General features: G+C 40.8%; 1 protein-coding gene across 5 annotated transcripts in view; it reads right to left on the bottom strand.

Annotated features, from left to right (window-relative positions):
- The window catches only part of DDC (dopa decarboxylase), a 180,414-nt gene that overhangs the window by 117,483 nt on the left and 36,542 nt on the right, over window positions 1-26,389 (bottom strand). For 2 of the 5 annotated variants that reach the window (XM_015816164.1, XM_015816167.1), the window contains exons 2-4: window positions 20,784-20,897; window positions 18,859-18,978; window positions 16,091-16,225 (exon numbers count right to left, since the gene is read on the bottom strand). In XM_015816164.1, the coding sequence (XP_015671650.1) occupies window positions 16,091-16,225; window positions 18,859-18,978; window positions 20,784-20,897 (369 nt within the window). The remainder of the gene's footprint in view (window positions 1-16,090; window positions 16,226-18,858; window positions 18,979-20,783; window positions 20,898-26,389) is intronic. The other 3 variants (XM_015816169.1, XM_015816166.1, XM_015816168.1) reach the window with 3 other exon arrangements.

Genomic DNA, 26,389 nt, shown 5'->3' with positions numbered 1-26,389 from the left:
AACCTATAGGTCGCGGTCCTCTACTGGGTTACGGCCTCTTGGCCAGCAGGCCACATAAATGGCTGGTCAGTGTGAGCATGCATGCACACACACTCCCCCCTCACTTGTGGTAGTACCCATGCGCATGAGTGCAAACAGGGCTGCTAATGCTGTGTGTGTGTGTGCGGCCCATTTGCACATGCACAAATGGGACCACTAGCATTGGGCAGGTTTTGTAGCCCATTTGTGCATGCACAAATGTGGTCACTAGTGCCAGGTAGGTGTGCGCAGCCCATTTGTGCATGTGTGAACAGGGATGCTAGCACCAGGTGGGTTGCATGGCCCATTTGCACTTGCGTGAACAGGGCCACTAGTGCCAGGTGGGTATGTGCAGCCCATTTTTGCATGTGCTAGTACTGCACCAATTTGGAAGGTGCTCTCCTTCCTTCTGGGCCAGAGAGGTTGGAGACCTCTGGTATAGGGTCTCCTGCTTGGACTGTCACTAGAAGACCTCCAAAGTCCCTTCCAACTCTGTTATTATGTTAACATGCAGATTATGTTAAAAAAAATCTGAGGGAGAAAATATTTTAGACATGCTTATTATGATCCACTTAAGTCAGAGGTCCCCAACATTTTGGGCACCAGGGACCAGTTCCATGGAGAGAGGTTTTTCCACAGACCGGAGGGTGCATGGTTTTGTGTGCTGCCTGCATCCCATGGATGGGGTTTTGCTTGTTTGTGTGGACTGGTTGCTGGCATGCCATGGCCCGGTAGTGGTCCACGGACCGAGGGTTGGGGACCCCTGACCTAAGTCACTGAATAATTGGAATATCAGAGTTGGAAGGGCTCTTAGTGGTCTACTACTCCAATTGCCTGCCTACTCCAATTGCCTGCTTATACCATATGTTCATATTCAGAGTCTGTTGAAGATTCAACTTCAGATGAAAAGTATTTGAATCTATCTAATACTGTGGTATTAGCTGGTGCAAATAAAGGGATTTCAAAATATTGAAGAAAGCAGTCTTTGACATATAAATACTAAACTGCCATTTTTGCCAGAAAAAATATATATGTTGGATTTATACAGAATGTTGTTAAAATCTTTTGGTTTTAAGCTCCAAGCTTTTGGAGCCCTTCTGGCTCCAGGGCTAATCATGGCACAGATGATTAATGCTTAGGAGAAGCAGAAATTACTTTTTCTCTACACACTAACACAGTTCCATCTCAAATGAGGGATTACGTGAATGGATATATGCTCCTGAGTCAAAGAAATTAAAATGGCAATTAAATGAAAGCATTTTGCATGCAACTAGACTAACCTTTCCACACCTACTCCTACAGATGCATTGGCCCCATAATTCTTAGAATTTTCAGCCAGCTGAAGAAGTTCCCAGGAGAATTTAGCAACCAATATCCTCCATCCTTGACTTAGAGTGCCAAATGCCTTAAGCTTCTTCAAGAATAACATAGAGTAAACAAAGACAGGAATACCTGGGATCTTTTCTTTAATGTATTTGTTTCTATCTTTCCAGATTAAAAAAACAAAGCAAGTTCCAAGAATACTGCAAAAACAGTAAAAGCCAGTTAATAGAATAAAAATACAGCAAAAATATCAATCTGCTATAGTGCCTTTAAAGCTAGAAAGTCCAGCAAGCATTAGCTCCCAAAAGCATGATGAAAATTGGCTCCACTCCCATAGGCAAAGTAGGAAAAAGCAATCCAAAATCTTGGCTACCAAGTTGGCTGCCAACACCAGGGAAATCCATCCTCATGTTTGCTCCTCTACCTTCCAAGAGGCAGGAGTGCAAAGCATCCCTTTCTTATTTAATACATGGTCACCATGTATTCTAGGTAAAGAGCAACTCTATGTATTGACAGCCAATCCAGCATTCAAAGAACAGGTATAATTTATCTTAAAGGATCTCTTCCCCATCAATAGCCATGCTGAATTAGATGATGTTTCAAGACATCCTAAAAGACAGATCCAAGTGCAGCACATCATGATAATTCAATCTAGAATTGATCAAGATAATTATGATCAGGACTCTCTATTCACTGTGGATGCATTAGCCAAAGCTGGGGAAAGGCTCCTATAGCCACTGAATCCACATGTTGAATAAGGAAATGAAGCCCCAGTTCATGAAGTGAACCTGTTCCTTCAAGGGGAGTGTGACCTTATCTAAAGCGCATATTAGAGTAGGGGTCCCCAACCCCTGGTCCATGGATTGGCACCGGGCCACAGCATGCCAGAAACCAGTCTGCACAAACAAGCAAAGCCCCATCCATGGGATGCATGCAGTACATGAAACCATGCCCCCTACAGTCTGCAGAAAAACCTCTCTCCACGGAACCGGTCCCTGGTGCTCAAAAGGTTGGGGACCATTGTATTAAAGCAAGCAATGAACCAAATAATTTCTGGATGAGTAGGTAAGTTTGTCCTGCTGAGATTCAATCTGAACTTGTTTCATCCCATCCAATTCCTAACAGCTCTGAGACTGGGTGAAGACATTCAAAGCATTTTTATTGTAAGTACAGGTGGGTAACATAAACATATTATGCTACTTTCCTATGAACTCAAACATGACCTTTCATCTAGATATTGAAAAATATGGGGCAGAAAAGTGGACTTGATGTCAGAACCCCAAAGAAATGTATTACTATTCAAGGCTTCTGGTTTTGCACAGTAGCACAAGTAGCCAAGGGATCATGGGGTTCTGCACCCTATGGCTGATTTTGTTTGGGGACTCTAAATGGGCCAAAAGTCACCCCAAAGAGGTGGCAAAAAAAGGAGGGAAGCCCTGCCGACCGTGGAGAGATGGCGGTCGATCCAGTCATTCAGGGAAAGCCCTTCAGAAACCAACAGAAGAAAGGCTAGCATCACTCCAGAGTCTAGTCCAAGCTACAAGCAGTTGAAGCCAAAAAGCATTACGTTAAGGTTGATCGTAAACAACGTGCTTGGAACTGGGTAAGAATACCGATTCTCTCTCTTCTACTTGATTGATTTCCTAAAAAAAAAACCCCAAGAAGCAAAATCCTCTGAAAGTGAGAGAAGGGGGATTTTTGCTCCACCCTCCCACAGACAGAAGCGGTGAATTAAATTTTCATGGGGGACAGGAATATACTGAAATGAAATGAATATAAGACTTAAATCTGGATAAGTGTGAAATTGGTGGAATTAGTTAAGATTTTTGTGGCAAAAGATTATTGATGAAAACAGAAAGCAATTGCCCGTTTTGAAAAATGAAAAATGAACTGGTGCTGACATCTAGTGGTGGATGAAAATATATAATTATGGCTGCTCTAAACACAAGAACTGGCAAGCCCAGGAAAAGATAACTTAATATTGTGACTTTCAACATTTTAACTAAACAAAGAACAGCTATAATAAAGAAAAGAAAACATTTTGGGCTATCTACAAAGTGAGAACTATAAAACTTTTAAAAAAAATGACCTTCCTGGATTATAACTAGTTATTGAATTGTGACTTTAAAGCTGTTTGCAGAGAAAGGAAAACTTTGGTTTTTGACTATCATGGAACATAAGAGATCTGCAAAAAAAAAAATATCAAGAAAAAAAATATTTTCCAGGAGGAAATGTATGCTATGTTACAACTAATACAAATGACAATGACTTCAAACCATGAGGAAATTAAAAATAACTTTGAAAATTTAAATAAACACATCTTCAAATTAACTTCACAACAAAAAAAAATTCTCAGAAAATTAAAAAAGAGAGCGATCAAGTAAACTAGAGGAAAGAGATTTAAAGATGAAATTCAACAATCGAAGAAACTATAATTTAACCCAGGCAGAGAAAAAATTGCAAGAAATATTGGACATGGAAAAGACAACTTATACTTCAAGATTGTAAAATAAGTCTAAGGACAAGAACAAAGATTCAACAAAGTAGATTACAGAGCTGTCAGGAGAACTACGAGAACTTAAGAAACAAAAAATGATAAGAGAAACTAAGAGAAAAAGAAAGAAAAAGATTTTCAAGGAATATGAAGGGGTGAAACATTCCCACAAAAACACCATACTTGACTCATTTCTTGTACCTAAAACAATATCTACAAAACTATGTGAAGACCTTTTGGTCCCGCGGAGCATACTGACTAGGAAAAATGTTTGGCACAAAACAGCTAATTAGAATTAGGAAACTAGATGTTGGGACTTATCAGATGGAATATTTAAAGATTAAGCACTTGTTTGAATATGGTTAAAGAAATAAAATTTTGGATATAAATGAATTTTAGTTTAAGAGGGTTAGGCTCCTCAAGTAACATAGTATTTTTTTGTTTATGATATGAGAAATATAAAAATGTTGGGATGATTTATATGAGGAAAATGTGTTAGATAATTAAGTGTAATGGATTTTGAGAAAATTTCAATTAATAAGTTTATTTTGAATAGTTCTAAAAGATTAGCTGTGGATTTATTAGATGGAATACTTAAAGATTAAATATTGGTTTGAATATGCTTAATGTTTTGGACATAAATGTTTTGGACATAAATGTATTTTAGCTTAAGAGGGACATATTTTTTAAGCAGTATATTATTTCCTTCTTTTTTTCTTCTCTTTTTTTGTTTTTATTTTAAGATATGAGAAATGTAAAATGTTGAGATGGCTTGTATGAGGAAAAAAGGCTTAAATATTTAAGTGTAATTAACTCTAAGAAAATCTTAACAGGTAAAAATGTTTTTAACATTGTGGGGAAAATAAATTTAAATAAGAACTTTAATAACAAGATCTATGATAAGGTGATTAAGATGATTAATTAGAAAACAAGCTTCATATTGATGTAGTTGTTACTCGTAGAAATACTAGAAAAATATTTGTATTCAATTGTTATCTACTAAAATACTAAGAAATGTACTAATTTAAGATTGATAAAAGAGAATATTATTGGGATAAGAGAAAATCAAGGAAAGCTGCTATATGTGGAGTATGGAATTATAGAAACTAATTGTTATTGATTGTTTATAAATATAAACTCAGATAACATGCTGTTTACCAAATATTAATGGTGATTATGTTAAAAAATATTAATTAATTATATATATATATAAAAGAAATGTATTACTATTCTTTCTAGCCTATACATGCTTCTGTAACCATTTTTTGGGGCCTGCCATTCTATTGGGAGGGGGATTCTGATGTGGGGATATACAATATGCTTTGCTTTGCACATGCCACATTGCCCTTCCCCCAGAAGAAGGAATGCACCAGAATACCATCACCCTTATCTGGAAGATGATTTGTGCCTAGAACTGGAGGGAAATGAAACCAAAAGACACCCCAAAGAGTGCGCCAAAGAGCAAGCTACCATAACAATGTACCACCTCTGGATTGGCTGAGATTCAGACAGACAGTGGGACCCTGGGGGGAGGAGTAACGAATACTGCTTTTGACATACTGCTTGTGTGGGCTAATTCCTCAGACCTCACTTTGATTCCTTGCTATCACTAACTCCTAATAAAAATTCCTTTTGAGACAATGCCTGGTTCAAGAGTTCTGCTTTCTTGGGAGACCTAGTTAAGACAGTCCTTACATAAAGCGAGATCTGCATAGTGCCCATCCTGGTCATACCAAGGTGGGTTGCAACCAACCTGTCCCTTCCTGCCAGCAAAATGGAAGAGGCTGAAACAGAGACCTGGAGTGAAGCTGTCACCCAGGCAGACCTCAAGGAAAACCCTTCCAGGGACTTGGAAGAAGCAGGACCATCTGCAGAGGGCAATCGAGCTAGGTGGTTGCTTGGGGTCAGAAAAAAGGAAGGAAGGGCTCAAAAAGTAACCATCACTTGAGGCGGTGGCAAGAAAAAGGCAAAAAAGAAAAATCTGGAGCCTACTCCTGAGGAAGGGAAAGCAGATCCCAAAATGGAGCTGGTGGAAGCAGTCCTGAAGCAAACTATGGAATATGTGAGACAGTCCTTTGAGGAGCTAAAAGCCCAGCTGCAGGGACACCCAGGAGGAGAAAGCTGATGGAGGGGACCCAGTTGCAACCAAGGCAGCAGCGCCAGCTGCCTCCCCCCTGTGGCAGCCACCCAGCGAGCACACCCTGCCCAAAGACCCAGAGAGGGGCTGTCCCAGCCCTTGGAGGTGAAGCTGATACCATTGGGGTTGAAGTTTGATGGAAATCCCCAGTGATTGCCCAGGTCTTCACCTACATGCAAGTATATGGGAGGATGCTGCCATTGGATGAGGAGAAGGTCAAGGTAGTCACCCTGGCACTGGAGGATAACACAGCTGACTGCAATGCCCCCAAGCTGAGGGATTTCAACCAATTCATGGCAGCCCTCTGACATCAGTTCAAAGACTGCCTTGCAGACCAGAAAGCCCATGACCACATCAAAATGGTGAAGCTAGGGCGATGACTGGTAGCTGAATACACAGAGGAATTCTGAGAGCTGACCAGTTATCTAAACCTGGTGAGTTGTTTTCAAGATGGGCTCAATGAAGACCTGTAAAAAGGCCTGTGTGGCAAGTGGAGTCTCTTGGCAGAAGAGATGGAAATAGATCAACGCAAGCATCAGCATCAGGTGAGACCAGGAAATAAGTCATAGCCAGAGAGGAGAGGAGAAGGAGCAAAAACCCCACAGCCTCAACCCCGCTCCACTGCCTGCTTCAAATGTGGAAAAGAAGGCCACTGAGCAGTCGACTGTTGCAGCAAAATGCCAGAAAAAAAGGGAAATCATCAGCTGAGTGGGAGGTCAACGAAAGCCACGCCATGCCAAAAGGAGTTGGCACTGAGGACTGTGGAGATCATGGAGCTCCCCCGGCCCCATGGGCTGGAAGGTCAAGCTCTGACTCCACCAGACGATGACTCAGAAGTGGCAGAGAGTGAGTACGATGACAACCCCTTGGTAAGTGGGTCAATCGACCCAATAACAGTGCCCCTAGAACTATCCATACTGGGCACTGAGAAGAAAATAAAATTGGCATCCCTGCTGGACTTGGAGTGCACCCACTGCCTGATCAGCCTAAAACTGGTGGGGAGATGAGGGTAACCATCAGGAGACTAAAGACTCCCATTGCCAACTTGATGGGTCCACCAAGGGCAGGATCCCGGCCAGTTTCACCACCAAACCCCTAAACTTGGTAATGGGAAACCACTCATAGACTTTAGCATTTATCATGGCCCTTTGCATGGAACAGCCCCTAATGCTGGGGCTAACATGGTTAAAGAAATGGAACCCCATAGTCAATTGGAGGGAGAGATGCCTGAAATTCCCAAAGAAGAGGGCTCCTCCCCTATCCAAAGATGAGAGTGGGATGTGTGAACCACACTGCAAATTAACATCTGCCGTCAATGAGCAGGAACTACAGAGCCTCCCTCCAGAATATCGGGACCTAGCAGAAGTGTTCAGTGAGCAGAGATTGGATGAGCTCCTGCTCTACTGACCTACAGATTATGCCACTGAAATTGTCCCAGGGGCAAAACTCCCAAAGCCAAGTTGTATTTCACAATCCTAGGGAGTTGGACAAACTTCATAAGTTAATTGACAAAAACTTAGCGCAGGGTTTCATTCAACCTGCCAGACCACAAGTGGCTGCCCCTGTCCTATTTAGGGAAAAGAAGGATGGGTCCCTTCATCTCTGTGTGGATTATAGGGGATGGAACACTGTGAGCATGGAAAATGTGTACCCCCTTCCTCTAATGAGGGACATGCTAGCACACCTGTCAAAAAGAAAGATTTTTTTACAAACTAGATGTGCAGGAGGCTTACTATGGAATAAGAATAAGGAAGAGGGATGAATGGAAGACTGCTTTCAATTGCCCCCTACGCTGTTTTCAATTTAGGGTTCTACCCTTTGGACTGCAGGGTCCAATTCACTTCCAAGTTCTGGAAAGCTTTTCTCCAAGTTCTGGAAAGTTTTAATCAGGGGCTATCATCTAGTCACCATCCTCAAATGAATGGTGGGACAGAGAGACTGAACTCTATTCTAGAACAATATCTTAGATGTTTTATCAACTATCAACAAGATAATTGGACTGATTTGTTGCCTTTTGCTGAAGTTACTTACAACAATGCTTTGCATTTGAGTATGGGTTTCACCCCTTTCCAGGTTGCAAATGGGCAAACAATTGTCCCTATGCCTGAGCTACCTTCTTAGTAACCCAAATTCCCTTCTGTGCAGGAATGGATTAAGCAATTGCAACATACCTGGCCTATAGTTCGAACATGCTGGATGATGCCAGAGCCACTTATAAAGCTCAGGCTGACAAAAAGAGAATGGAACCTAAACCCTTTAATGTAGGAGATAAAGTCTACCTTTCTACCAAATTAGGCCCTAGGTTTGTTAGGCCTTTCCTATTAAGTGTATTCTCAACCCAGTGACTGTTGAACTAGAGCTCCCTAAGAGCTTACGACAAATCCATCCTGCTTTCCACTGTAGCCTGCTCAAACCGGAGATTACATCTAACCTTAGGCTACCTGCTCCTCCAGTGCCTACACCCATATTAGTCAAGGGTGAACAACACTTGAAGTGTGGGATATCCTGGGCTCCCGTAAACACCATAGTTCTATGCAGTACTTAGTTGCTTGGAAGAACCTTCCATCTTCCCAGAACAAATGGGTATATAAAAGACATATTAGGGCTCCTAGGTTGCTTAAACGTTTTCATTGGAAGTATCCTGATAAGCCTGATTGATATGCTTTACTTTATTTGTCTTTCTCCTCTCCTTTCTTTGTCTTAAAGGTGGATTTATCATTTTCCTAGGCAGGCTGTATGTCAGATCCACAAAGAAATGTATTACTATTCTTTCTAGCCTATACATGTTTCTGTAACCATTTTGGGGGGGGGGGGGCTGCCATTCTATTGGGAGGGGGATTCTGATGTGGGGATATACAATATGTTTTGCTTTCCACATGCCACATTGCCCTTCCCCCAGAAGAAGGAATGCGCCAGAATACCATCACCCTTATCTGGAAGACAGTTTGCACCTGGAGCCAGAGGGAAACGAAACTGAGAGAGACCTTGAAGAGCACACCAAAGGAGCCAGCTACCATAACAATATACCACCTGTGGATTGGCTGAAATTCAAATGGACAGTGGGACCCTGGGGGGAGGAGTAATGAATACTGCTTTTGATATACTGCTTGCATGGGCTAATTCCTCAGACTTCGCTTTGATTCCTTGCTATCATTAACTCCTAATAAAATTTCCTTTTGAGACAATGTCTGGTTCAAGAGTTCTGCTTTCTTGGGAGACCTAGTTGAGGCAGGTCCTTTTACTTGAAGTACTCTACATAGTTCTGGAGATAAGTTTGATTGCTCCTCATAACTACCTACTGAAAGTGCCCTGTCAGGAAGTAGTGTAAAGCAAAATGGTACTTTCTCTGTCTACCAATGTAAGCTACTCATAAGGATATCATAGTTGATAGTGTCCAAGATGGCTGCACTTCTCAGTGGTCATCCCCAGAGGAATAAATGCCATTTCAGTCCTATGTATAAGTTCTGTCCTATTCCGGATTCTCTCTTATCCCCATGGTACATAATAGAATGTGTGGATGAGAAGAGATGCTGCCTAAAAACAATCAGACAAGACAGGCAGGAACGCCGCTCATAGAAAGAAACTTAGGAAGGACCCACCCTAATGGATCAAATGTAAAACAGATGAGAAATTTGTGTTTTTTGATTTGCAATATTTAACATTTTGTTATCTAGCATCAAGAATTGGCAGGGGAGCCATAGGAAGATTTAAGATTTAATTTGTTTGCGTTATTACTGTATATGCTTATAATATTTATGCTTATTTTTACTCCTTTTCCCTTTTTATTTCTGATCCAGTTGCTGACTAATAATTAAAGTAACTTTTAATCACAGTGATAGTGAACCAATCAACTTAGCTCCATATTTCTACTTACTGACTAGGTCTGAACATATAAAGGCAACTAGTTTCATCTCAATAAGTCTAAATGATCATTTATTCATTCATCTGAATTATGTCCTATCTTTCATTTAGGAATACCACAAAACAGTCATAATCTTTTTATATTTATAATTGTTGATATTTGTACATTTTATCTTACTATAAGCTGCTCTGAGTCACCTTGAACCACAAGATGAGAGGTAGATAAATTTAATAATAATACCTAATGCTCCCATAGATCTTTTCCCATAAAAACTTGGTGAGGTGGGCTGAAATGAGAAAGAATTATTGGCTGAGTTTCTATGGTTAAGGGTGAACTAGAGTCTGAGTCTCCCCCTTACCAGTCAAAAACTTTATTTATTTTACCACACTGGTATCTATTAAAGACCTCTCAAATAATGCTGAGACCATGTCTATTGGTTTTGAGATCACATCTATTGATTTATTTACTTTTTAGTATACCATCAATTTCCAAATTAATGAGGCAACATAGATAGAACAATAATTGTCACGGTTCCGACTAATGAAACACTTCAAAGAACTTCCAGGCATTGTTTATCCTAAAAAGCCTTTATTACAGTATAACAGAGTGCCGGCACAGTATGGGTGGATGCCAAGATCTCCACCCCAGAGCAGTTATTTTGCTGGCATTTTCCCTCCCTCTTTTGCTGTCATGATTCATGTTGTCCAACCAGCCTGGGGGGCAAAGGTTCACTTCCTTCTGAAGCCCACGTAATTACTCTCTCACATTCTTTCTTCCCCCTCACAGCATCATCTGAATTAACTCTGAAAGTACCAAACAGTTCTGCATATTTTGTCAAAGCAAGAATATTCAATATTAGCAGCGTTGACATCCGCGCCCCCCCTTGCAAAAAGGATAGGTCCTGTATATGAACAAAAGCATGTTTCAGGGATTATCTCTTGGTTTGTTGGGGTTTTTCTCATGAAACTTTTTGATGAGTCGGTCAGCCTTCACATCACTAGATTTCACCCAAGTAGCTTTGGACAGCGAGTACCCCTTCCATTGTACTAGGTACTGAAATTTCCCTTTAAAAATTATAGAGTCAAGAATACGTTTCACTTCGTAGTGAGTCTGACCCACTACTACGAGGGGTCCAGGTGCCTTCTTAGGGGGAGGCCTTAAGGTGGAGCCCCGACAAGGTTTTAACAAGCTGCAATGGAAGATAGGGTGAATCCTCCCTAAAATCCTAGGAAGTTTCAATCCTACTGTGATGGGGTTGATGATCCTTACAATGGGGAAAGGCCCCAAGAATTTTGGTCCCATTTTCTTGCTGGGCAATTTGAGGCGTAAATATTTAGTTGACAGATAAACCTTTTCCCCAACTTGGAATGTTCTTTGGGGAGCCCTCTTTTTATCAGCCTGCTTTTTATAGGTTTCAAAGGTCTTTTTTAAAGCAGTTTTTGTATTTCTCCAAACTTCTTCCCATCCCCTCACCCATTGGTCAAGTGTCTGGGAAGCGGAGGGCACCTGGGGGTATTCAGGTATTGAGCTGAACTCTTTTCCTGTGGCCACTCTGAAAGGCATGTAGCCGGTGCTGCTGTGCACAGAATTATTGTATGCCACCTCCGCGAAATGGAGGAGGTCAGACCAGTTTGTTTGTTGGTAGGAAATGTAGCATCTAAGATATTGCTCCACCATTTTGTTAGCGGATTTTGCAGCCCCATTGGTGGCCAGATGAAAAGCAGATGATAAGCCTTGAGATGATCCAATTAATTTAAGAAAACTCCTCCAAAACTTCGCTGTGAATTCCACCCCCTGTCTGAAATTATTCCCTTAAGGGCCCCATGCAGCCGGTAGATATGTTTCAGGAACAATCTGGTCAGTCGTTGGGCAGATGGGAGTCCTTTGCAGGCAATGAAATGAGCCTGCTTTGAGAACAGGTCTATCACAGTCCATATGTCAGTATTTCCTCTACTTTCAGGTAGGTCTACTATAAAGTCCATAGCTATTTCTTCCCATGGTTGAGAAGGGTCTGCCACTGGCTGCAGTAATCCAGGGGTTTTCCCTGGGATTCTTTTCATTGTGGCACATACAGTACAACTTTTTACATAGTTTTCCACATCCCGTTTCAGCCCCGGCAACCAAAATTTCCAGCGGGTGAGGTGGAGAGTTTTTAAATATCCAAAGTGTCCAGCCTGTTTTACATCATGGCTGTGTTTGAGAGCATTAAGATGGAGGACTTCAGGCAAATATAGTTTCCCCCCTTTGTAGGCCAAGCCATCCCTGCATGTTAGGGAGGTTTGATTATCTTTGAACCATTGATCGGTGAGGAGCTCTTGTTTTATTTTCTTTACCCAAGGGTCGTCAGGATTAGGGACTCTGTGAGGCATGAATTGAGCGGCAGTTTGTGGACTGGAGATAATTGCCTCATTAACCTCTTCGCATTCGCTTTTGTACTGGGGCAATCTCGATAGCGCCTCAGCTAGGAAGTTTTTTCCTCCTGGTATGTACTTTAGAGTGAAGTTGAAATGGTTAAAGTACTGTGCCCACTGTACTTGCTTTAGGGACAATTTGCGGGGAGTTTTCAGTGCCTCTAGGTTTTTGTGATCTGTCCATACTTCAAAAGGTACCTTGCTCCCTTCTAGATAGTGTTGCCAGTTTAACAGTGCCCACATAATTGCAAAGGCCTCTTTCTTCCAGATTGCCCATCTCTGCTCGCTTTCAGTAAATTTTTTTGGGTGGCCTAAGGTGTCCCGCAATGTCGGTTGAATCAGCGGGAGGTTTAGGCCCTATAGGTAGTCTCACAGTTCTCATTCCTTTCTCCCACCAGAAAAACGGCTTCCATTTGTCCAACTAGGCTAGCCCTAGGATCAGTCATTTTTGGAGCCACCAGGAAACGAATAAACTCCCAGTGCTCACCTATTTCTAGGCATAGGGGCTCAGTTAATTGCGTGACAAGAGTCCCTCCCATCAGGGAGCCATTGGTTTGCTCAAACCTCACATGTTTGGAGAGCTGTTTTGCCCGTATGCCCATTTTCATGGCAAATGGCAGACTAATGATGCATCGGGTGCATCCAGAATCGACTAGCACGTTTAAGTCCATTTGTGCCCCAGACTTAGGGATTATAAATTTGGCAGGCAGTGAAAAAGGTGGGACTTGTCGACTCACTATCAGGTCATTCTCTCCTTCATCATCACTGTCAAAGGAGGGTAGAGCAGGGGCGGGTCAACCCGGGTAGAGCAGGGGCGGGTCAACCCGGGGTCCCGGCGTCCTCCTGTGTGTAATCTGAGCAATAGGTTCTTGCATGACCTGGTTGGATTTTTCTCTCGTTAGTCGCTGGGCAGGTTTCCTTCTCATCGCTGGTTCCAGTCTGCTCTGTAGTCGGGGGTAGGGGACTGGACAGTTTGCTGCTCGATGTCCCTCCTGTTCATACCGGAAACACTTGATTGATGGGCCTGTAGGTGGCCTGGGTCTGTCAGCCATCGCAGTAGTTGGAGGTTTTCGTGGGGTTGATTGCTGTTTGGGTTGCTCTGGTTGCTGCTCGGATTCAGGTGGCGGAGGTTTCTTATAGCGGGCATGCTGAACGTCTAGCTTCATTGCTGCCTGGTACCATTCTTGCAGCTGACCAGGTACTGCTCAATAGATGCAGGCCTGAGAGAGGTGATCATCTAATCCCTCAATAAAGTGATGGATTAGGGATTGTTCAGGCCACCCCTCTATTCGACCTGCTATCGTGTGAAATTCTCGCACATACTCCAGGGCAGGCTGCCAGCTTCTTTTATTTTGTGGATTTGTTCTCTTGCTTTGAGACCAATAGATGGGTCCTCAAATCTTTCTCTCAGCCCTAGGAGGAAGAGATGGGGTCCTCCAATTTGGGGGCTTGCTCATTATATAAATTGTTCAGCCATTCGGATGTTTCTCCCTCTAGGCTGGACACAATCACATCGACCATGGCCTCTCTCCGGGTAGAGATAGGCTCAGCAATTCAAATGAGAATGCACTTGATTGAGGAAAAAAACCAGCTTCTCTGGGTCCCCACTGAAGGTTGCTCTGAAAAGTGGTGCAATTATAGGCTGTTGGGGCCCCCACTGTGGCTGTTGCTGCTGGCCCCATCCTGGCTGCAGATTTATGCCCAGGGATTGCACGTTCGGGGGGCTGTGGACAATCTCCTTGCTGTGGTCGTTCTCCCACCAGCTGCTGATCTCCTGGCTTCTGCACCATCCCAAGCTGTTGCAAGGCCTCTATTAGTTGCGGCAAGCTCAGAGGTCGTTGACCATCTACCTGCTGGGGAATCCAATCTCCCCATTGCTGCAGAGGCCTCAGACTGGGATTCCCTCTCTCTTCAGGGCTGGACTCCCTGGCAGGGGAAGACAGGATCTGAAAAGCTTTCTGATCTGCAATGGAAGGGCTGTAGGCTCCTCTCTGCAGGAATTGATTTCTGCTTTTCACCTCTGGGTTTTGAAATCTTTCCAGTGACTCACCCAAAACTTGACTGGCAGGCGATTCGTTAGCTCTCCACCATTCTGCTTTTGAAGTCTTTGCTCCCAGCTGAGAGATCTGCCAGGGTTCTTCCCCCCCCCCAGCTTGCCGGCCATTGCTCCCCCCCCCGTGGAAGCTGCTGCTGCTGGGGTGCTGGCCTCAGGCAATCTTTCTTCTTCCATAATGAGATCTTCCCCGAATCTTCATCAGCCTATTCCTTTAGTTTAGGAATAGTGACTGGGGCCCGGGACCCCTAAATGGTTTGAAAAGTTTGTAGACCTTGGCATGATTTATTTACTTTTTAATATGCCATCAATTTCCAAATTAATGAGGCAACATAGATAGAACAATAATTGTCAAGGTTCCGACTAATGAAACACTTCAAAGAACTTCCAGGCATTGTTTATCCTAAAAAGCCTTTATTACAGTATAACAGAGTGCCGGCACAGCATGGGTGGATGCCAAGATCTGAAATCTCCACCCCAGAGCAGTTATTTTGCTAGCATTTTCCCTCCCTCTTTTGCTGTCATAATTCACATTGTCCAACCAGCCTGGGGGGGCAAAGGTTCACTTCCTTCTGAAGCCCGTGCAATTACTCTCTCACATTCTTTCTTCCCCCTCCCAGCATCATCTGAATTAACTCTGAAAGTACCAGACAGTTCTGCATATTTTGTCAAAGCAAGAATATTCAATATTAGCAGTGTTGACAATAATACTGAAATATTACAAAAATATTTAAATCCATCAAAGCATAGCATAAATTACTGTAACATGACAAATCTTTTAAAAAATTGAAGACACAATTCAACTAAAGTGAACTGTTGTGATTTACTTTGATTTCACTTCCTGAAACTATTCTCATTGGAGTTAACAGGCCCTAGTGCCTATATAGATGAATCAGTTCCAATAAAATGTCAAAAGAAAAATAAGTTCTCTTGACTGGGACCTGCTAGCTGAGGTATTCTGACAATTGCAGGGTCCCAGGTGGAGGAAGGCTATATTTGGCCATTGCTAACAGAATTAGACCCAATCAGAAGCTGGGATAGTGAGTTCTAATCCTGCCTTCAGCTGAAAGCCAGTTGGATGTCCTTGGACACTATTTTTTTCTAAGCCCTAGCAATGAGGCAAGTTGCTTCTAAAACTGAATGGATTTATTGCTGTAGTCACCAGGTGTTAGAACTGACTTGAAGAAAATGATTGCATGAATATTACCTCTTTGCAATGTCAGGAATAACAATTTATTATGTCATATCCAAAATTACAGTAAAATATAAAATATATATCTATACTCTCAAGTTCAAATACAAAAAAGGAGGAAGAGGAGAAGGAGGAGGATGTGGATGTAAGCAATTTAGTCATCTTATAAAAAAATGACATAAATGGTATAACACAGGTAGTCTGTGGATTACAGAAAATTAGAATTTGGGGGTGGAAAAGACAGAAACAGCTCCAGAATCCAAATCAGCCCAAACAAATGTTTTCAAAGCAGCGAGATATTGTTCCTTGCTGCTCTTTGCCTCCAAGGCTCACCAAGGATCAGCTGTAAATGCCACAATTCCTCAATATTGATTCAGGACACAATTCAGCCTGCACTGTTTTCAAAATAAACCAACTCATTTTAGCATCTTTGTTTATTAATATGTATTGCTTGTCTGTCAGGTATTATTGAGAATGATAAAAAAATCAACCTAAGAATGAAAGGCATGACATCTTAATGAAATTATAAACTATGCTATATGAGTACTATGTATAGTTTTATTTCCATATCTACAATAATGCAAGAAATAATGTACTCACTTGATCAGAAGTATAAGCTATCAGTCGACCAATGATTTCTCCCTGAGTCAGATTTTCATTGTCTAACTGAACATGATGGATTGCTTTGGTTCGAGCTGCCAGCAGGGCAACCAAGGTAGCTTCACTGGCAGTTCCCTATGATGGAAAATTGGACAAGTTGGACAAAAGAATCCAGTAAAAATTGTCCTAAATTAATAAATTAATTGCATTGGTTTTGCTTATATAGTACAATTGATGGTATTGAGCTTGATCCAAAATCAGATCATCTTGCTGGTCTAATCAGGGTAAGAATTCCTTCTTCCTGACACAAATGTATACAATACAGTATGTCATCCATGCTTAATTTAGATGGCAAGAGGCTATAAATGCATTTAGGTGAAAGTGATCTTAGTCCAGAAAAAAACAGCAAAGAGGCAGAGGCAATATTATACAGAGACCTTTTTTAAATTAAAGGCGGAATCCAGCTGATTTCATCTTTCTAAAACATTCTAAAATTAACAGGGTTTGCATTCTTAAATATGGATGGATGCACCTCTAATAAAATGACACAGTGAAAATAATCAGCTGAAGGCTCTGATGAGAAACTTCGCTTTTTAAAATGACACAAATACTAAGTGCACAGTCAATTTCATTTTTCTGTACAAATAGAGGTTACTATGGTGAACAGACTCAAGAGTCGGCTTATTTATTCCTGAATAAAGTCCCCAGCAGACATTTTCTTTCATCTTTAATTGTTTTAAGTGGCGCATTTAAAGTAGCAGGCAATGATTTCATATTGATTTGTCCTTTCAGCTGCAATTAAGCACCAATTTTCATAAGTGAATAGTGCAAATATTCATTTGGTTTTAAATCTAGGAAAGATTGGCAGTTGAATATAAAACCCATGTTTCACATGCCCTTTCCTGTTTCTATCACTGTTATTATGACTGGGCAAAAAGAAAACCATCTGCACAAATTGCTTCCTCTCTGGTAATAGCAGGAGAGGCCTTAAACCATTTCCTTCTGTCCTAAAGTTAAACAATAAAAACAGCATCCACAATTACTGGCAATCATGTGTTGTCACCAAAAATGAGTTAATAAACAGACATAAATGTCCTATATCATCAGCACAAAACACACTATTGCAAGATTTTATAAATATAACATATAAATACATGGCACTATAATGTAAAGCTAGAGAAAAAATTATTCGGGCTCAATATTTTAGCAAAAGATTCAAGGTCTGGCAAAGCTCATTATAACTTTGTTAAAATACAAAACTCTGAAACTTCAGCTGGCATGAAAAAGTACAAAGAAGCACAAGCTTAGTTATCAAATTCACAAAGAAGGAATCTATAATGAGATTGCTATTTTTCTACTGGGCATTATCCTCATAAGAATGTCACATTTGCATGCAATGAATTTGGTAACAATAAGTTCTAGGACTCATCTATATATGCACAATCCTTTAACTGAAACTTCAAAAGATAACTTGTATATGTGAATGGGAAATTAAAGAACAATCAGTCAGTTCATAGTTATCAAACATGCAGTAATCAGTCACAGAAAAATCAAATGTGTGCATTTATTCTCCAATGATCAATATAAACAAATCAAATAGAAATACTAAAATCAGAATCCATACCAGACCTAGAGGCAAGCAAATCCAGAATTTGAAACTTGGTTTTATATATTTATCTGATTTCATTATTCATCAGTGTCTGAGTCTTGAGATGCAGTGGCATCTCATTCTGAAGATACAGGGATAGTCATAATTATGGCATGACAATTTACACCTTGCCAGATAATACACAGCCAATTTGGTATAGTGGTTAAGCATCAGTTTGAAACTGAGGATGTTGAGTTCTACTCTTGTCTTAGGCACAAAACCAGCTGGGTGATCTTGGGCCAGTTACTTTCTTTCAGCTCTAAGAAGGAGGCAATGGCAAAACATTTTTGAAAAATATTGCCAAGAAGACTGCAGGGACTCCTCCAGGCAGACTCTAATAATCAGACATGATTAAATAGAAAAAAATTATCCTAATACAAACTTCCACAAATTCATTTTAAACAGTGGATACCGACCTACTTCCTTAATGATGATTTAGCAGGCTATTGAATTGAGTTGCTAAATTTAGAAGAATTTAAGAATTAAGTCATAATCTAACACAGAATTTTATCCCACTGATTTCAATAAACAGAAGTTTATTTAACACTGATGTAGTAGTGTAGAATTTATGGCCCTCCATATGTTGCCAAATTATACTTCTTGTTAATCAAGCCAGAATAACAACTGATGAGGGAACTTAAAAACCATGGCTCAGTCATAGTTCCCCCATTCCTAATTTACACACACTCTGCAATCCAGAGAACTATATGAAATAAAGTTTTTAAAGATTTTATCCTTAAAATATTCCTATTTATGTTCCCAGATATGTCTTTTATTTTCCTTTTCTACCTACTTTATTCCAATATCTATCTGACCTGGATGTCATTTCCCCTGAAATGGCCTCTGGACTTACTGTATCTAAGCATTCCCTTTAATATTTTTTTAGATAATGTTTTTTCCATCACTGCAAAATTCCCCAGATATCTTTAGCTTTTTTCCACTTTGTGTAATGATTCTGTTTTGGACAGAATTCTGAAATATTCAGAGAACTGAATCAGAAATAGAAAAAAATGACACTATTATCTTTTAAAAGAAATAATATGACAATGTTTACAGTATAATGTTCTATCCATTTTAAATAGAATACAAATCAAATTCAGTAGCAAATATTCTAAATTACCTGGATTACCCCACCTCCTTCTCCATCCTTCCCAGCCAGAAATTGTGGAGGCAAATTGATCATCTTTCCTAGCCAATCCAGCATTACTGTTTCCAATTCGGTACAAGCTGGGCTTGAAGCCTAGAATGGGAAAATATGGTAAAAAGGAAATAAAAGTCTCTAGTGGTTTCCTTTAGATATTTACACTTTTCAGAAGATTTCACAGAATTGGTAAGCAATAAAGCATGGGAGCACCAAGTGTAACTCAGAATATTACATAATTTGTGAGTGAAAAAAGATAATTAATGATCCATTTGAGTAACTGCTATGTATGACAGGTATATTAACTCGTTCTCATAAAAATTTAAACTATAGGCAAAAATGGCAAAATTTGAAATCATGCCGAGAGAGAGAGAGAGAGAAAGAAAGAAAGGAAGAGAGAGGGGGGAGGGAGAGGGAGAGAGAGAGAGAAATAAGTCTTTCTGAGTATACCAGAACTTCTCTGCTGGTAATTCTCTTTATATGATTACTATCAGGATTCAAAAAGGCAGTTAGAGAAGCTAAGTATAAAAAGAATACTGCTTAATTTTATACAGCTTTTAACATTCTGAGACTGAATTATCCTCATTGTTAAAGGAAATATTCCCAGAATATTGCTTCTGTCTGATCCAAAGTTGCCATAGAGGTAGCTTAATGTCAAATGTTCTGGTTTTCATCTTCTTTGATACAAATGTTCCTATAGAAAATTGTTTCCACTATAGACATATTCTATAAGTGCTAGTCTGTAGCCTAGGTCAGAATCTACTGAGAGTTTCAGTTTTTTATTTTATAGAAATGAAACACTTTTGTACATGCAGTTATGTTAAACCCTATCTTTATACAGGTAATCCTCAACTTCATTTAATGACTGTTCAAAGTTACAAGGGCACTGAAAAAAGTGACTTGTGACCATTTTTCACACTTATGACCATTGCAGCATTCCCATAGTCACATGATTTACATTTGAATGCTTAACAATTGGCTCACATTAATGAAGGTTGTAGTATCCCAGGATCAGGTGCTAACATTTTGTAATCTTCTGACAAAGTTAATGGGAAAACCAGATTCATTTAACAACTGTGTTACTAATTAAACAACTGCAGTGATTCACTTAACAAATGTGGCAAGAAAAATCGTAAAATGGGGCAAAACTGACCTAACAAATTTTTTACTTAGCAGTATAAATTTTGGGCTCAGTTGTTGTCATAAGTTGAGGACCATCTGTATTGAAGTGGTAGAGCTCTCCTATAATCTACCACTTCAATGAAAACTAGACTTTTGAAAGCCATGTAGCCCCTCTGTGACTTCTGTGTGAAGAAAATATCTTCAAAAATCCCTAGATATCTAATACTTTTGAAATATAAAAACACATGTAGTAATTGTGTAAGGATTTGCATCTTAAGATGCATCCACTTTGCATCTTAAGAAGACAGAACACTTGGAATAGTTCTTCCAACAGGCATCATTTATTAAGAGAAAATGGTTGCAGGTATTCTAGACAGGACTTGGGGTCCAAGCTCTCCCATTCAAGGTTTTAAGGGGTCCCCCAGTAGCCCCACCCCATCACCCCCTTCTTCCAGCGACAGTCCCAGGCATTACATTCCCACCCCTTTTTCCTCACTGCCGGGAAAGGAGACTTCAGAGAGGAGTACATGAAAGGTAATAGCCCCATTGTTATGGTTAGTCCTTTTGGTGATATCCACATTCAGTCCCTTTGAAGTTGAAATGGAGGAAGTGAGAGCCATAAAACCCCTCTGCTCATCTCCCTCCCCCTTCATCGTATGACAGAATCCAGAGAGGGCACAAATGGGGTTTTCCATAGTCGATAACTAGAGATGAATTATAATTGGATTCTGACAAATTGTATCTGCTAGGAACTAGTTCTTTCATGCCCACATAGAACTTACCCATGAAAATCCAATGCATCCTATGCCCCCAGATAACATATCAGCCAAAAGAGCCGGGAAAGAGTTGGCAGTAGGAAAATAGGCAAAGAAGTAGGGACTGTGCCAATGAGTGACCTGTGGAAAACAATACAAACAAAGATTTATTGGAATGAAAGTCTTTTGGTTATGAAAATATCAAAAGGCCATGTATTACATAAGGCCTTGCTTTAACAAGCATGTAAAAAAGTGCTGATATTGCATAATTGTCAGATCATTAGTTGTGAATCATTTTGTTGTAGCTGCACAGAACCAAGTAGCCAACTATGCCCCCTGGTTTGCATTAAGATTCCTGGCATGAATCTAAATCTGAATCTAAAACCTAAACTTTTTTACTGAAGTCAAAGTGAGCTATTCAAATGGAAGCAATTTTGATACTTTTGACAAGTTATGCTCACATGATTTTTAAAAGTGAGGGCTTATCTTTCTCTTTTACTAAAATTTAAAAAAACATCAGGGATTTAATCTCATCAAGTATCACAGGTGAGTTCATATAACTATTGAGCCAATAGGTTTTAAGAGACATCTCCTTTGATCATTACAGAAGCAGAATACAGCTACAAAAAGCCACTTATATTCCAAGCTGCTGCTAACTTATCATTTTGTTTTATAGAGCTTTAAATTGTACAAATCAATCTATTTCCAAATTAATTCTACAACAAAAAAATTCCCAGAAAATAACAACAGAGAAGGAGCAGATAAAACAGATAAATGGATATAGAATTGAGAATAGAGGCTTAAAGATGGAACTTAACAAAACAAGGAAACATGATTTAATCCTAGTGGGGAAAAATTCATAAGAATTGGAAAAAACAACTTATCCCTTAAGACTACAAAATAAATCTGAGGACAAGAAAACAGATCGGATAAAATGGACTGTAGAGATGTGAGGAACATTGGAAAGAAAGGAAATGATAAGAGAAGCGGAAAGAAAGAAAAAGAAAAAGATTTCCAACAAACATGGAAAGGCAGAAGTCCCGTACAAAGACACTTCATCTGATTTACTTTTTATATCTACAACAACATTTACGAACATTCAGAAAAACTTTTTGATTCAGCAAAATACATTGATTAAGAAAGACACTGGGCAAAAGAAAAAGACTGAAGTGGAAACTAAGAAAATAGATGATGGGACTAACCAGAGAGAATACTTAAAAAAGAAACATTTGTTTGAATATGGTTAAAGAAATAGAAAAGTTTTGGAATATATATGTCACTCTAAGAGGGATGAATTCTCTAAATATAATATAGTATCCCTTTTCCCCTTTTTTGTTCTTTTTCTTGATATGAGTAATATAAAAAAGTTGAAATGACTTAGATAAAGGAAATGTTTTAGATATTTAAATATGATCGAATTTAAGAAAATTATAATGGATAAAAATGTTTTGAATAAGAGTTAAAGGACTAGATGTATTAAATGGAATGTTTAAAGATTAAAGATATTTTTAATTATGGTTAAAAAGAATAAGAAATTTAGGAAATAAATACATATTAGCTTAAGAGGGATATATATTTTAAGTAGTATGTTATTTTAAGTAGTATGTTATTTTTAATGTTTCTTTACTCTTGCTTTTCTTTTTTTTTCCTACATTTCTGAATGTAAAAGTGCGAGATGGTTTATATGGAAAAATAGAGTTAAATTTTTAAATATAATTAATTTTTGAGAAAATCTTAACCAGTAAGAATATTTAGAAACAAATTAAAATAAAGACTGTAACAGGATCTATGATAAGACAACCAGAATGATTGGATAGAAAAGAAATATTATATTGTTGTGATTATTATTTTTAGGACTATTGGGAAAAAATATATATTTAACTGTTATCTGTTATCTATCAAAATGATAAGAATTCAATGTTTGCAAAAGAGGATAGATCTAATAGAATAGATCTAACATTAAGACATATGGCACTTTTTGGTCTAATATGGGAGCATGACATGGAGAGCTCAGATAGAACAGAGACAATGCAGTTAACTGGCACCTCTCTGGAGTAAGAATGCCTTATAAGAATATAGGATATTACTGGAACAAAAGGCTTTATTTTTAAAGGTGGACAAGAGGGGTCATTAGGGTTCAGGATGAAATGGAAATTTTAAAATACTGTCGATGTCAGAATCCAATTATATTTCATTTCTAGTTATCTACTATGGAAAACCCCATTTTTGCTCTCTCTGGATTCTGTCATACTACGAAGGGAAAGGGGGATGAGCAAAGGGGTTTTATGGCTCTCACTTCCTTCATTAAACTTCAAAGGGACTGAATGTGGATTCTCACCAAGAGGACTGACCATAACAATATGGCCATAACCTTTCATCTACTCCTCTCTGAAGTCTCCCTTTTGCCGGCAGTAAGGGAAAAGGGGGGGAACAATGCAGCGCCTGGAGTCTGGGAAAAGAGAGGAGGGGGATCGCCGCCCAGAAGAACTGTGGGGTGGGGGGCTGCTTGAAAACACTTAAAACATTGAAGGGTGGGAGAGAATTCCTCAGATCCTGTCTAGCACACCTACAATCATTTTCTCTTAATAAATATGCCTGTTGGAAAAGATATTCCAAGAGTTCTGTATTAAGATGTAAAGTGAGGTGGGTCCTTACATTAGACAGGATCTGCAAAAATAGTCCACCTGGAAGGGAGAACCTTGCCCGGGGACTTTGCAAAAAATACCATGTCAGACGATGGAGCAGGGAAGGGAGAAAGCTCCCCGGAGAGGGGGGCGCTGCCCCGACTGAAAACGTGCCAGATGTCGGGATCTGAGAAGTCAGATTCCGCAGGAGAAGAGGTGGTGAAGATGCGCAACCACAAACCTCGGTAGTCAATGGGCGTTGGAAAGAAAGGCGAGTGGGAAAAGAAATCAAGAAAGGTGACCCTGAGATGGGGGTCCACCCAACCAGAATCGAAGCAGGAGATGGGGAAATCCCTGTACGCAAGCGAAGAGGAAGGAAGAGGAAGGAAGCACCGCACTCGAGCTGGATCCTAGAGAAAGCTATCGACTTGATGAAGAGAACCCTCAGTTCCATAGGAGAGGAGAATTCTGAGCCCTACTGCCACACCAACTCCTGGAGCCACAACTGAGAGACACCGAGGGGGAAGTGGAAACTGCAGCCCCCGGGACATCCGCTGATCTAGTAGTCCCCACTCCCTGCTGACCCACAGGTGGTGATCTGGATGGAAGGCAATACCACCGACAGCGAAGGCATCGATCCATTCAAAGACTCCCGCCACTGGATGTGAGATTCAAGGGGGAGCCAACACACTTGGGATTTTTCCTGACCCAAGTCCTCAGCTACATGGAGGAATACGGGCGGCACATTCCCAGTGACAAAGCCCGTATCAGGATCGTGCAATCTGCTCTGGACGGGCCGGCCGCAGATTGGGTGGTAAACTTGCATGATTCCAATGCCCCAGAGCTCAACGACCTCAACTGTTTCATGTCCTCTCTGAGAAGGCAATTTGAGGACCCCCTGGCTGATCGCAAAGCCCGCGAAAGGATCAAAACGATGAGGCAAGGCAGTAGTCGAATATACGCAAGAATTCCGGGCCATTGCCAGCAAATTGAACTGGCCAGAAGACATCCTCCTTAGCCATTTCAAAGATGGACTAAATTACGACCTATATGATGCTTGCCTGCCCCGAGGGGACCCACACCAACTTGACGAATGGTACATCCTGGCAGAGGAAGCAGAGATTGACCTACTGAAGAGGCACCGGCGAGGAAAACAATGGAGCCACTCACCGCTTGAGTCGACACATGAACCAGTGAAGCCATCGGCTATGGCCAAGAAGCAAACGGGGTGTTTCAAGTGTGGGAGAGAGGGGCATCAGGCTGTAGAATGCCGCTCAAAAGCCCCCCAGCACAACCCAGACAGATCACCGGCCAGCAAATCCGGGAAGTCTCCAGCTAAGCCAAAAGAACCTCCCATGAGAATGATGGAGGCTGTGGAATCCCCTACCTCTGTGGAATCCCCTACCTCTGCTCATCGGGGGGGAAAGAACTCCAGCCTACACCGCAGGCCTGGTGGATGCCTCAGACGACAGCTCAGAGGGTGAACCCCCATCCTCAAGACAATGACTTTATTAATTCCCCCATGCCTGAAGCTGTCAAGGTGAAAGCCTTATTAGACTCTGGCTGCACCCGCTGCCTCATTAGCCCGATGCTAGTGGGCAACCTGGGCATTCCTTCGAGGAGACTGGAACAATCAATCTCATTTGGCCAGTTAGATGAGTCCATAGCCAGGGGGGTGCCAGCTACCCTAGCCACTTTACCAATCCACCTCTCCCTGGGCAAACATGAGGAAGACATAACGTTTGTAGTAACCCCAGGCATGGAATGCCCGATGATCCTAGGGATGGAATGGTTAAAGAAATGGAACCCCTGGGTGAATTGGAGGATGGCAGAAATCAATTTCCCGAAAGGGGATCCTATGGACTTAAAACCCCAAGGGGATCTACCAAAATTAAGAACAGAAAAAGCATCCATGGGAGAGGAAAAGGGGCTACCAGAAATACCAGAGGAATACAGAGATCTTGCTGAAGTTTTTGGATGAGCTTCCCCCCACCAACCCACGGACTGTGCCATAGAATTCAAGCCTGGAGCAAAACTCCCAAAGCCCAGATTATACTCCATGAGCCCAAAGGAGAAGAAGGAAATGGAAAGATTCATAAAGAAAAGCCTAGAAAGGGGGTTCATCAAAACTGCCAAGCCAAAAGTGGACACTCCGGTCCTCTTTAGAGAGAAGATGGATGGCTCTTTATGCTTATGCGTGGAATATAGGCTCCTAAATACAATCAGTGAAACCAACCTATACCCCTACCCCTCATGAAGGACATGTTATCACACCTCTCAAAAGGAATTTTTTTACTAAACTAGATCTAAGGGAAGCGTACTATCGCATGAGAATTAAGGAAGGGGATGAATAGAAGACCGCATTTAACTGCCCAATGGGGTGCTACCAATTCAAAGTCTTGCCATTTGGATTACAAGGGGGATTACAAATAATTGCAGTATTTATGCAATTAATCAATGATGTACTAAGGGAGCACCTATTTAAGGGGGTCCTGGTTTATTTAGATGACATTCTTATCTTCACCGAATCAAAAGAGGAACATGTCAACCTACTCAGAGCAGTTTTAAAGAAACCACCCACCTATATGCCAAACTCTCAAAATGTGAATTCCACCAGGAAAGGATAGACTACCTAGGTTATCGCATATCCCCGCAGGGCATTGAAATGGACCCAGAAAAGGTCAGAACAGTATTAGAATGGGCACCACCTCACACAAGAAAGCAACTGCAAAGTTTCCTGGGCTTCGCAAACCTTTACCGCCAATTCATCCCCTCATTTGCCCAGATAGCCCTGCCCCTCACGAACTTACTAAAAACGAAGGGAGCATCCTCAGTAAAACCTAGCCAGCCACTAAAATGGACAATGGAATGCCAAGCGGCATTTGAGAGATTAAAGAGACTTTTTTCTGCCGAACCAGTTCTGAGGCACCCAGACATGGATAAGCCCTTCGTAATACAAGCGGATGCAAGCGATGTGGCAGTAGGGGCTGTACTATTACAAGAAAACGA

Source organism: Protobothrops mucrosquamatus, unplaced genomic scaffold (genome assembly GCF_001527695.2).
Source record: "Protobothrops mucrosquamatus isolate PMUCROS unplaced genomic scaffold, P.Mucros_1.0 scaffold408, whole genome shotgun sequence".
NCBI classification, from domain to species: Eukaryota; Metazoa; Chordata; class Lepidosauria; order Squamata; family Viperidae; genus Protobothrops; species Protobothrops mucrosquamatus.
Note: the sequence above shows the minus strand (reverse complement) of the source record. Positions and strands in the feature narration are given on the sequence as shown.